We start from the raw sequence: 12,430 nt of genomic DNA, 5'->3' as shown, positions 1-12,430 counted from the left end.
CAGGTTCAGGAGCCTTTATTGAGGGTCCTCAGGGGAGGTGTCAAGCTGTGGAGTTTAATGCTGGACTCTTCGAATGGACTGCAGCAGTCCGGTGTGGGCCTGGGTGCCAAATTCGCTGTAGGTACGGAACTCCCCACTGTGCCGGTCCCGCTCCAATACATACTGGTAGCCCCGGTAGCCTGGGTACTGGTAGGCCACCCACCTAGGCCAGTGAGAGCAGAAGGGTGGTAAGCAGCTCTGCCCCCACTCCCACCAATGTCTCGCATTAGTAGCCTTCCTTTCTCAGCCTCAGCTCCAAAACTATTGCTTCAATTTTCCCTACATGTGTCTCTCCCTGCCTGGTCCTCCCCTTGTTCCCTATTCCCACCCTCCATTGCCTCCTCATCCATCTTTTAAAACATCCCTTCCTTGGGATGGCTCAAAGGTTGAGCATCTGCCTTTGGCTCAGGGCCTGAGCAGGCTCCCTGCGGGGAGCCTACTTCTCCTTCTGCCTGTGTCTCTGCCTCTCTCTCTGTGTCTCTCATGAATGAATAAATAAAAAATCCTTTTAAAAAATCCCTTCCTCTATCCCCACATTGGCTCCCTGACTCTTACTCTATTACCTGCCTCCCCACAGTCTGTCTCCATCATCTCACTTCCCCCTGCCTCCCAGCCCCCGACATCTCTTTACCCTATCTCTTAGCACCCCATCACCTTTCCCAACCCCCTTCCCTGGTGCCCATTGCCTCCCTTCTCTTCTTATCTCCTTTGTTTCAGTCCCAGGACTCACGCTCCAGAGCTGACTTTGAGAGAACCCACATCCTTGCTGGCCCAACCCATGGAAGGCAGAGATGGGTAGTCATCGCTGAGTTCAAACTTGCTGCCCTGGAAGTTCTCCCCCTCAAAGAGTGTCACACGGCTGTCACTGTGATTCTGAGGCACAGGAAGGTGGGGGTGGACAGGTCAGGCTCTCCAAAGAGGTATTAGTACATTCTCAGCCCCGCTTTTCCCACCTTGCCTCCCAACACAGCTGTGCAGACACTCTCACTTCACAAAAGTTCTCAGAGATCACTCTGTCAGGTCCAAAGCAGTCTAGGAAGCTGGGGTACTTAGAAGTTCCCAGCCTAGTCCCTTCTATGGCTTTGGGTTGAGGTGGTGAGACTGAGGGTGTCCCAGAGTCCCTTCTAGGTCAGGGCTAGAGGGCATATTGTAATATGTACATATTTCAGAAGGAAAATCAGAGATCCTGAGAGAAATTTAGCCCATTAACCAAGAAACAGTTTTCCTAAAGGCCTCGTTGACTATTCAGTCCCCTGCCCAGCACCTTGGATGCAGCCTCTCACAGCTGGGTAGGGCCCAGCTACGGGGTGCCAGATGGCAGAGTCAGAACAGACAGTCCAGGGCATCAGTGTTAGTTGGGTCTTGCCTTGCATAGTCCTAGGCCCTTCCCCTCCTGGAATGGAGAGCTAGGCTGAGTCAGCATTTGCTCTTTGCATTCGACCTCTAGCCTAGCTTCTCTATTCCAGGAGGGGAAGGGCCTAGGACTATGCAAAGCAAGTCAGTACAAGTGAGAAGTGAGATTCTCCCCTCCAGTGACTCGTTTGATTCACTACCAACCCTTACCCCACATACATACACAGAGACTGACCTCTTTTCACCAAGGATCCCTGGATTGAGTTCTAGTCTCATCTTTGTGTTAATGCTCGTGTCCCAGGACAAGACACTTTGCCCTTCTGAGCCCCATTTCCACACTTGTATATGAGGCTAACAGCAGCCACCCCAGCCCTACAGGACAGTGTGATGACAGTGGCACTCTTTCACAGGTGTGGAGGACAGAGGTGAGGAACCTGTAGGTGCTAAGCCCGGATGGGGCTCGGTGCTGTCCATGGTGCTGATTTTGGGGGGGGGGGGTGGCACTTGACTATAGGCCCTCAGTCCGAACTTTCCGAGATTCGTTTGGTTCTGGGAAGTAATGCCATTACCGCTCATCTAGGAACTGTATTTACACATCCCCATACGGTGACTGGACAGCCTTTCTGAGGTGCCATGGTGGAGTCAGGGCCTGGAGCTGGGAGCTAGGAGGCAGAGGGGCAAGGGGAAGGCTGTGCTTACCGCGCAGAGCACTGGCCGGAAGGAGAGCAGCTGGTCACTGTGGTGGCCGCCACTGCCGCTCCAGGCGCTCCAGCGAGGATAGTCCCCCTTCTCCAGAATGAACTGCTGTCCCTGGAAGTCGGGGTACTCAAAGGCCACCCAACTGGGGAAAGATAAAGGAAGCTGGGAGGTATCTGCCCCAGCCCCACTCCTTCCTCCTCACCCCCACCCTCACTGTGTACTAAAAGACTGAGAAAACAATCTTTTTCTCCAACCCCAGGCTCTTACCGTGACATACACAGTGCATGGCAATGTGTATGGCCCCTCTAGAAGCTAAAGACTAAACCACCTGCTATTTGGAGTTTGAGGGATCCAGGCTTCCTGCTTAGGCTCCCCAGGTTGGAAGGAATTTTCTGATCTTCTGAATATCACCTAACCAAGGGTTCCTACCTCAAGCACTTAGGTGCCTGTAAAGGTAAGTGTAGGAACCCCCCAACCTGCAGCAGCAACCTGTGATAGCAACAACCTCCAATAGTCGGGGGCCCTCAGCTCTCCTGAGGGCCCCAGGCTCTCAGAGACCAGGGTGAAGGGAGAGGGAGTTGGTTTCTTTTGTTATACCAAGCGCAGAGCCATCTAACTTTGCACAGAGAAAAACTCTGGGGAGGAAATTACACTGGGAATCCCTTCAGGGTTCAGGCTGGTCTCGCCGGTGCCCGCAAAGGGTCGCCTCTCGCCTTTATCCCTTTAGGATTTGTCTTGCGCACGGGAGTTCTGGGGAGGCCAAGGGGTTCCCCATGTGGGTCGGTCTCTCTCGGGCAGGGCTAAAGGTCTGGGGAACGGAGGTCCGAGAGCTGAGGTCCCAGGCTTGGAGTTTAGACCCGGGGAGCCCGGCGCCCCCAACCCAGCCCCGCCGCGCCTGGCGCATCACTCACGCTCCATTTTCCACCTTGACAGAGCGCACCCTGCGGAGGCCTCCGCGCTCGGCGATGTTCGCGCAGTCGCTCAGCAGCCGGCAGCGGCGGCCCTGGAAGTCCTCCTCGTCCCAGAGCGTGAGGCTGGCGGGCGCCGGACCCGGCGCGGGGGCGCTGCTCATGCCGCTGCGGGCGAGAAGGGCGGGACCAAAGAAAGGTTCAGTGTCGGGCCGCCCCCTCCCGGGCCCAGGCGCGCCCTAGGCGGGTAGAGGGAGGCGAGGAGCGCGGGGCTCCACCCGGGCTGCGGGCTGCGGGCGGCTGTCCCTCGCCTCGCCCTCCCCCGCCCCGGGGAGACCCCGCCCCAGCCCCGAGTATTCACCCGGTGGGGTGAGCGCTGTGCTGTCGGAAAACCGAGAGGCTGCGCGCGGGCTGGGCGCGCGGGGCTTTATACCGGGCCTCGCCCCCCTCCGCGCATTCTCTCCCGCTGGGGTGGGCGCGCTGAGTCAGCGGGCAGGCGGCGGTCAGTTCTGGTGTCCCCTGGGGAGCCCAGGCCTTTCCCGCAGCCGCCAATCTGGCCCCAGCCCTCGGGGATCACAATAGAAACTGCTGAGGCCCATGTCCCGCGCCCGCCGCAGCTGAGGCTGACTCCGCTTTTTCTTTTTTGGGGGGCCTGAGCCGGGCAAGGCGTACCCGGCCTCCGGGCCGGAACGCGCCCTCCCTGGCCCAGACCCTTAGTGATGGAGGTACCAGGTCACTCTGGGGCCACCTGGCTACGATCGCGAATTCTTGAGGCTCTCCAGAAATCTTGCCAAGGCCTACCCTCCACCTCTTAGGCCTAGGGCGAGGCGGCTCCCGACGCTGGCCTGGCCGGGAGGGTAGACACAGCTCTCCGCCAACGGTTTTCCTCCCGCCCTCCGTCCTCTTTGCCCCGGAGCGCTGGCCGGTGGTGGCTCCTATGCTCCCGAGCTTGAGTTCCCGGACCCAGCTCGGCGCCCCGCGCTCCGGAGTTTTCGTGCGCGGAGGGGCCAAGAAGGAGGCAATGACCAGGACTCGCCGCGACGCGGCGCTGAGCTCAGGAAGCGTAAACCGCCCAAGGGAGGGCTCGGATTTACGAAGCGCTTAGAAATAAAAGTAATTAAGGGAGTGGCTCACTGTGGAAGGTAGAATGGTTCAACCTCAGCGTTACGCTCCCAGTGGCCAGACAGAGCTCCAGGGTCTGGGGACGCTGGTGGGGACGGAAGGTCCTAGGCTCTGGCCCTCAGTCCCAGGGCCCTGTGTGGCAGGGAGAAGGCGGGAGAGTGGGAGGGGGAGAGGAGGAGGAGGAAAGGCTTGGGGCCTCCAAGGGAGGTCGTTTCCTCCCAATTTACAGCCGAATTTCCTAACCATCATAGTTGTCAATAAGGCATAAAGACTTCTGGCAAAATTGTGAGCTTTCCTTAATGGAGGGGGTATTCCCACAGAAGCCGAGGGGAGAGTGAGAAGGGAACTGCTATTTTGTTGTTCCCACCAGCCCACGGCTTTCTTTATAGACTCAACAACAGTCCAGTGAGGTAGGCTTGGACATGCAGACCTGGAAACTGAGGCACCAGGGGGCACAGGGCCTCTTCCACATTCACACAGCCAGGGTCAAAGCAAGATTAGAACTTAAACCCTTTGACTCCAAAGCCGGTGCTCTTACCACTCCACATCCTCTGGCTAAAAGTTAGGCTTGTAGAGGCCAGATGCTGTGGCCTCAGCTCCTGGCAACCTGCCATGCTGACCGCCGTCCTTTCTGGCCAGTCAAGCTCATTCCCACCTCGGAGCCTCCTCCCCTTACCTGATGGAGTGTTTTAGTCTCAAGGTCTTGGCAAGCTGGCTCCTTTGTTACCTCTTGGGTGATGCTGTTCCTGGCATTTACTGTTCATCGCATCGCCCTGTTTTCTTTATAGTGTCTATCACTCTGTAAAGTTGTCTTCATCTTTTGCTCAAGAGCGTTTGTGGGTGCACTGAGTATCTCTCTTACTAGAGTGTAAGCTCCATTTAAGGGGGGCAGGGGCCGTGTTGGTCCTGTTCTTTGTTATCCTCAAACCCAGCACAGTACTGGGCACAGAGGAGGTGCTCAATAAAACCTGAGTGAGGGAACAGGTGGTCAGGCTGCGTCAAATGTCCAGGGGGAAGGGGTGTAGAGGAAATTCCCCAGTGAGAGAGCAAGGGCAATGGTTTGCCCACTCTACCAAGCCCCCGCCCACCCCCTGGCTCCAAAATTCTGGACTGCTGAGAACAGGTGTTGGGAGACACTGGAGCCTCCCTTAGGTCTCTCTTTTCACTCGTGAGGAACTGCTATTGAAGATCCTAAGGTGTGTGAAGGTGAATGCCAAGAGTAAAGTGCCCTAAAACACGAGGAGTAAAGTCCATGTTAGGAAGGTTTGAATCACAGCAAGGACGACGAGAGCGCGGCTTGAGTGGAGATGGGGTCAGAGCACGCCCAGTGCCCTGATTCCCTCCCCGAGAGGGCGTTTGAACAAACACAAATAGGGTATAATTTCCCCCCAAAGTCCATAAGGGAGAAATACAAACTATCGAGGGGGGCCAGACAGAGTTCTGGGTTCTTCGTGTCCTGGCCCTTGGACTTGGGCTCCCGAGGCGGGTCGTCGGACGCGGCGGGAGGTGTGAACCGAATCTCTCTTTCCCTCCCTCCCTCCCTCCCTCCCTCCCTCCCTCTCTCCCTCCATCCTTCCTCCTCCGTCTCTATCGGGCAATTCTAGATTCGGCCGCCAGGGGGCGCGGGCGGGCCGCGCTGGAAGGGAAGCCTGCGAGGTGCGGTGGGTGGGGTGGGGTGGGGTGGGTGGGGTGGGGTGGCAGGGAGGGTTGGTGCGAGCCTGAGGTCCGGGCGGCGACGCGCGCGGGGGCGAGTGCGTCAGGCTGTGCGTCTGCGCTGCTCCGTGACGCGGGCGCCGGGTGTTCGCCCCGAGGGTGCACGGGTGCCTGCCGGAGGCTGGACGCTGCCCTGGGGTCTGGGCTGCGCCCAGGTGGGCAGTTTCCGATCCAGCTGTTGGCCAGACGACCATATGCTGCAGGAGGGGTGTGTGTGTGTGTGTGTGTGTGTGTGTGTGTGTGTGTGTGTGTGGTCGGGGACACAGTGGGGAGGCATAAGAGCTGAGATCCAAATTCGAATGAAGAGTCCGGCTGGGATTTGGGGTGGAGACCCTTCGTGGGAGAAAGGGCACCTTTCTAGTCCTAAATTCCGGTCTGGGCTCTGCTCTCAGAAGCTGTGAGGCACTAGCCAGCCTCTTCCCTCCTGGGTACCTCGGTTTCCCCATCAGAAACATGGTTAGAGGGCCCAGTGCTCCCCTCCCCCGCTCCACCCCCATTCCAGATGTCTGTGAGCAGCTCTCTCAGAAATGGGCACACCCACCAAGACGGCCAGGAGCCAGCTGCCTTGACCTCTCTCGGGGTCCTCGCCTCCCCCAGACCTTGCCCTGGCTCTGGGACTCAAAGTCATAGAGAAAGGGAAGGAGGACCCACTGACAGAGAAGGGGCTGTCAGGCAGCCCTGCCGGGTGTGCTAGAATGGGACTCTGGGGTCCTTGTCCCTATTTTGTGCTATGGACCCTCTCCCGGCGGCCTCCTTTCTCCACCAGGCTGATCCAGCGCCAGTCCCCCAGCTGACACCGCCCGGCCCCCCCCTTCACCTCCTAGCCCCCTTCCTCCCCTCAGCAGCTGGTCCTGTTTGTTTTCCCAGATCAGTTGCGCTTAGAGCTTCCTGAAGGACGGATGCACAGGTGGCTTTGTTTGCCAGCTCAGCACCCTCACTCCCACCTCCTCCCCATCCGCAGCCTCAGCCTTTGGGTGTGGAAGGGGGAAGTTAGGCCAAAAAAAAAAGTGTCCCCAGATCTACACCTCCAAGAGACCTCAAGCTCTCATAGGGATCTCATCGCCCTCAAAGAACTCCCCATCCCCACCCTCTCCAGCCCTTCATCTCCTATGGGGACTTCCGGTCCCATAGAGAAATCTCTAGGACTACCCTCCCCATGATTCTACCAAAGCCCAAAACCCACCAGGTACCTTCAGATCCCACAGAGAAAACCTCAGACTCAGTCCTGTGTCCTCAGAACCCAAGACCCTCAGATCCCGCTCAGGGCCCTTTCCCCGTACAGGGACACACAGATCTGATGAAGATCCCTCAACCTGATCCTGGGCTCCCACCCAGGTCTCTATCCCATATAAAGGGGATATCTGAGAATTCCCAGAGACCTCTCCCTCAAGTACAGCCCCATCCTGAGCAGCCCGACTTCCCAGTACTGCTGAGCAGCTTAGAAGCGCCCAGTGGCCCATGTCCTCTCCTCAAGCTGGCTGGCTCCCACCTCTTACCCCTCATTTCACTGGGAAATCAGCCAGGGCTTTGGTGACTGAAGATGCAAATTCTGTGAATGGTGCCCTCCCTCCCCCTGGTCCGGTCACCAGCCTCTCCTTTATAGCCTCACTACCCCCCCTGCCCCCCCCCCCCCCCCCCCCCCCCCCCGCCCAGGTTTGGAGCCAGGAACGGGCAGATGAGCACCTTCCCTGGGGCTGTGAGGTCTGGTCTCCTGGGAGACAGATAACTGAGAGATCAGCTCAGTTCAGGCAGGGTCCGACAGCTGGCCCCAAAGAGGGGGGTCTTGGGGGGGATGCGGGAGCCCCACTCACACACCCGTTGTCCTCCCCTGCCAGCAGCAGAGCCCCTCTTCTCTGCCTCTCAGTGGGGACGTGGAGCTGGCTCCCATCCAGGGAGATGGGAGGCAGCTTCCACCGCCACACGCTCACCAGACACAAAGCCAGGGGGCTCACGCAGGGCAGCAGGGAGAGGGCGGGCACACGCATGCCTTGGGGCTACAGGCACAGCAGATCCACACGCGGATCCCACACACCGCACGTGAGCACTCTCCTAGGGTTCAATAGGCCCCCAAAGCCACACTCATTTATGGGCAAACGCTTGTTCACTCACTTATTCCTCCAATAATTTAATTAAATGTGCCATGTGCCCCCCTGTGCTGGGTGTTGGGGGTCACACACGGGTATTCCCTTGTGACTTACACTTGCACATATCCCATTCCACGGCCAGTGTCCAAGAGGAGAGAAGGTCGTCTCAGTCACCGGCCCATGAGCATACAGACACTGGAGGGTTAAGAGTGCTCGGGAATCTTGCACCACTGCCTGGGTTCAAATCCAGCTCCACTGCTTCTAAGTTGCACTCTACTCCTCAGTTTTTCCCGCTGGAAAATGGGAACAATAGTCTTAAAAACTGTTGTGAAGATTCAAGAGCATGTAAAACAGAACTGGCCTGCCGAACGTGCCCAATAAATGTTAGCCCTTAGTTGTCACGGTGGTTGCGGTCATGAATGGCTTTGCTGCAAGGCTTCCCCCCTGCTCCCCGCACCCCCAGGCCTGGCTGGAATGGAGGCTGGAGTCAGGGCAGCAAGCCTAGCTCTGGGGGCTGCATCCCCCTTCCCACATTGGCCTTGTGGAAGCCAGCCTAGCTCTCTGGATGGGGCGCCTTCCTGCCTCACCCCATTCAAGCCACTCTGCTCAGGATCTCAGTTTGGGAGGCTTGGGAGGGTCAGAGGGAGCGTATCTCAATTTCCTTTCCTCTGCTCTTCTGGAACAAGCACTTAGGAGCAGAACTGGAGGCTCTTCCGCTTCCCTATGTGCCCTGGGGCAGGTCAGTCCCTCTCTTGAGGGCCCAATTTTGTAGTATGGGCTGATTTTGGAGAGGCCTCCCAAGCCTGACTGCTGTGCTCCTGTGGTGCCTCAGGAAGCCTCCCTGCCCTCCCCCCTCCCCACCCAGCCTCTGCACCCACTACCCCCCCTAGCCAGAGTGAGGGGGTGAGTTGCCAAGGTCGCCATGGGGACTAATCTCTGAGAAGGTCAGTGAGGCTCTGGTTCTGCCTTGGCCGGATGGGGATTAGCACCTGGTTATGAGCCCCCCCACCCCAGTGCCTCCACTCCCGGTCCCCTCCCGGGTCCCCTGACTCTCAAGTGGACCCTGGGCAGAGGTTCCATGGCTGGGCCACAACAGGCAGGTGGGTAGCGGGTAGGTCAGCTGCCAAAGCTGTCTGTCTCTACAGCTGTGGCCAAGAGAGAAAAGGGCAGAGATGGGATCAGATGGTGCCCCTCGTGGCTCAGTGTCCAGCGGGGCCTGAGCCTTGCCCCTCTTCGTCGTTTGCCCTGGGGGAAAGATGGGTCTCCCAAGTCAGGCCTATCAGCCCTCCCCGGCTCTGGGGCTCTGGCCATTAGAAGCCACCTCTCTCTCCTCTCTTGGGGGTGATTTCCCCCAGTGTGGGGCTGGAGGCCCTTTTCACCTGGTGGACCCCTACCTCCCCACATGCTCTGCCTTCCACCTCTGCTTACCCTGACCTTTGACCCGGCATCTTCAAATCTCTCCATCTCTCCCAATTGTACCTTTCTTGCTCTATCAGGGTACTTAGCACCCTCTCTGGTTTTGGTTTCTCTGGGGTTGTCTTTGTGGCTCCCTAGCCCTGGCTTTCACGGGGGTGGGGGGAGGGATGCGGGGAGCTGCAGCCTCTCCAGATCCTAAAATCTCCCCTGGGTCTCACATCCTTCTGGGCCTCATCTTCTATCTTTCTGTCCTGCCTGTGTTTTCTGCTCTGTCTCCTCTCCCCAAAGCTCCTCTGCACTTTCCCAGTCCCAGGGCTGCCCGCACTCCGACCGCTCAGTCCCTTATTCCGCTTCCTCCCCTACCTGTCACCTCCCCCGCCTGGGGTGCTGACAGGGATGACTGGAAGCAGGCTCCGGCTGGGAGCTGGAAGGGGGTGGGGGGAGGGGGCCCACTCTCGAACGCCAGCTGCTGAGCACCCCCCTCCTCCCCAAGCCCCGCACCTGCAGGGCCAGCCTGGCGCCTGGAGTCTCCGCCCCTGGCCCCCTGGCCGGGCAGGGAGGAGGGCCCTGGACGGGAGAGGCCGGAGCCTGAGCCTAGGCCTCAGTCAGGAAATGCGGGTCTTGGGGACGGGAGGTGGAGGTCTGGAGAAATTAGGACCTGGAGGGAAAAGGCAGTGGTTCTCGGTTGCAAGGGCTGACCCAGCCTCCTGGTGGCCTCATTCTTCCCACCTGCCCCCCAACACACACCAAATGACTGTGTGCGTGTGCGTGTGTGTGTGTGTGTGTGTGTGTGTGTGTGGAAGGGGGTCGCTTCAGGGGGAGATCTCTTCGTTGTGCAACCCCCAGATCTGAAATCTCAGCCAGAGGTCGGGAGCTCTAACCCCCTTCCACGATTAGGGAGGAGAAGAGGAAGCCCTTAAAGACACAGGGAAGATGTGCCGCTGCCAGGCCAGGCCCCTGACAGGCAAATCTTCAGCACCAGGCAAGGAGCAGAGGACCAGGAGCCTGGTCAGGGAGGGCAGGATGGGGGCTGCACATGCCCCAGCCTGGGGGCCCATGGATGTTCCCCTCCCCAGGGCCGCTGCAGTCCATCCCCTCCCAGAACTTCCTGGAATCTGTCAGAGCCATCTCATCCCCTCCCCCTCCCTTTCTCTGCACAGAGGACTCAGCAGATCCCACAGGGCCTGCGGGTAGTTGAGCGGGGGTGACAGTGGAGGGGGGGCAGGTAGAAAGGACAAGCCAGCCCCTCCAGGAACATCCAGAATGGAGCTGGAAGGACCTGTGGCTCCTGACCTTTGTTCTCTCTCCCCAGGGGCTACCTCTGCCTGGGTGTGTGTGGGGGTACAATCCCATGTAGCCCCAGGATGCTTCCTCACTCTGAGGGGAAACTGTGGCTCCTTACCGCTGTCCAAGAGGCTTCCCTCCACTTACGACCTACAATGGGCCCCTCTGTCTGGGGCAAGACTGGCACCACCACCAATTTTGAGGAGGAGGAATGGAGGACACCGGGAGTCAGAGGACAGAGGGACTCGGCTAAGGGCTTGGCTCGGACTGACCTACCGCTGTGTGTGGAACTCTCAGTTCTAGACTCAGCAGGCAGGAGGCCAGGGTCTAGGGCACTCTCCGCCCCCTCCCCCATGTCAGATCTTAGCACTCTGAATCACTGCAGAAGGGCACCCGGCTGTCTCAGGTGTGGGTGGTGGCTAATGACCCGTGGACTCCTAAGATGAGGGCCATTCGGGCCCACCCTCACCTGACCCGCAGCTGCGTGCAACAGGAGGCCTTGGGATTATGGAGTTCTGGAAAGGTGTCGAGCTGCGGTCCCTGGGGACCCCATCTGGCAAGGGCTAGGGGACCCCATGTTTGTCCTTTTCAATCAGTCACTCACTCAGTCTATCTCACACATGGGAAGACTGAAAGAGGGGCCGGGGAGATGGCAGGGAGTGAACCCTCAGGATGTCAGCACCAAACAGATTTGGAGGAACACACTGGATCTTCACCTGGCTCTAGCTCCTTCAACCCAGATTTTCCACACTTCACAGCTACTGCTCCAGCCCCTTGAGGGTCTCTAACTTCCCAGGGCAGGTGGCTCAGAATTATTGCTAGAAGCCCAGAAGCCAGGATTTGGGGACTGGTGAGGCCCTCGCTGGGAGGCCAGACCAAGCCCTCTCATTGAGCAAACAGGAAACCCCACGAGAGGCTGGGAAATGACTTGCCCAAGGCCACAGAAGTCGCTGGGACAGAGCGGGACTAGCAGCCGGGTTTCCACCTCCAGAAGGGCTCCTGTTTCGGCCACAGCCCCTTATGCCACCCGGTGGAGCCTGCTCAGCCGGCCCATATTACCCGGAATCAAGCCGGGCACCCTGGCGTTGCGGGCGGGACGAGGCAGGGCGGGCGGGGCCGGATGGGAGCCGGATCTCCCCCGGGAGCGGCGCGCGGCCTCTCCGACCCGTCTGGCGGCGGCGGCGGCGGCGGCGGCGGCGGCGGCAGGTGCCTGCGTGGCGGTCGGGCCCGGCCCCCGGGCGGGTGCTGAGAGGCCACCCCTGCCTCACGCGAGCCGAACGAACAAAACGCTCAGGTCCGGTTTGTGCGAGGGGCTCGTCGCGGGGCGGGAGCGGAGGGCCCGGGGCCTGGCTGGCGCCCTCGGCGAGCTCCTGGTCCTGGTCTTCTGCGAGCGCAGTGGCCCCCAGCGCGCCGCTAGCCGCCGCCCTCACCTGCGCGCATCTGCGGCTGACACGTCGCCGGCCGAGGAGGCCACCCAGGTGCGCACCCGGCCCGCCCCTCCCTTCCTCCCTCCTGGCCACCCTTCACCTGGCCCGGCCCTGCTTGGCTTGGCCCCCAGCCCACTCCCCCGAGCTTGTGCGGGAGCCCGGGCTCAGCACGCTTTTATCCCGCCTGCCCAGTCCCCGCCCCTAGACACACACGCACACGCACACACACACTCACACCTGTCCCGGGCGCCCGTTTGCTCGGAGCAAATATTGACTCAGAGGAGGCGGAGCGCCCCCACCCCCTCTCCGCCCCCGCCTGGGCTCTGGGGCCGGAGCTCTTCCGAGGCCTTGGCCGCGGGGGTGGAGGGGGGGTGTCGGGGACCTG

At 59.8% G+C, this 12,430-nt stretch overlaps 1 protein-coding gene across 7 annotated transcripts; it reads right to left on the bottom strand.

Annotated features, from left to right (window-relative positions):
- CRYBA2 (crystallin beta A2) lies at positions 1 to 11,847 on the bottom strand. 7 transcript variants are annotated; one of them, XM_026002135.2, is made up of 6 exons: positions 9,836 to 11,847; positions 8,033 to 8,211; positions 3,003 to 3,167; positions 2,092 to 2,233; positions 770 to 912; positions 1 to 202 (listed from the first exon to the last, which is right to left on the bottom strand). In XM_026002135.2, the coding sequence occupies exons 2-6, from the start codon at positions 8,047 to 8,049 to the stop codon at positions 55 to 57; spliced, it is 615 nt and encodes a 204-aa protein (XP_025857920.1). In that variant the 5' UTR covers positions 8,050 to 8,211; positions 9,836 to 11,847; the 3' UTR covers positions 1 to 54. The 7 variants fall into 7 exon arrangements, with proteins under 7 accessions (XP_025857920.1, XP_025857922.1, XP_072599240.1 ...); XM_026002137.2 differs by having other exon boundaries at positions 8,033 to 9,992; positions 11,088 to 11,847; XM_072743139.1 differs by having other exon boundaries at positions 11,551 to 11,847.
- Between the last annotated feature and the right edge of the window lie 583 nt (positions 11,848 to 12,430).

The sequence above is a fragment of the Vulpes vulpes genome, chromosome 16 (genome assembly GCF_048418805.1).
Source record: "Vulpes vulpes isolate BD-2025 chromosome 16, VulVul3, whole genome shotgun sequence".
Taxonomy (NCBI): domain Eukaryota; kingdom Metazoa; phylum Chordata; class Mammalia; order Carnivora; family Canidae; genus Vulpes; species Vulpes vulpes.
This window is presented reverse-complemented; position numbering and strand designations above follow the sequence as displayed.

Excerpts from the sequence above, each read along its gene's own strand:
- CRYBA2 (XM_026002134.2), bottom strand. Across the intron at positions 2,234-3,002 it reads GTCAAGGTGGAAAATGGAGC|TTGGGTGGCCTTTGAGTACC; the intron begins GTGAGTGATGCG and ends ATCTTTCCCCAG. Across the intron at positions 913-2,091 it reads TCCGGCCAGTGCTCTGCGCG|AATCACAGTGACAGCCGTGT; the intron begins GTAAGCACAGCC and ends CCTGTGCCTCAG.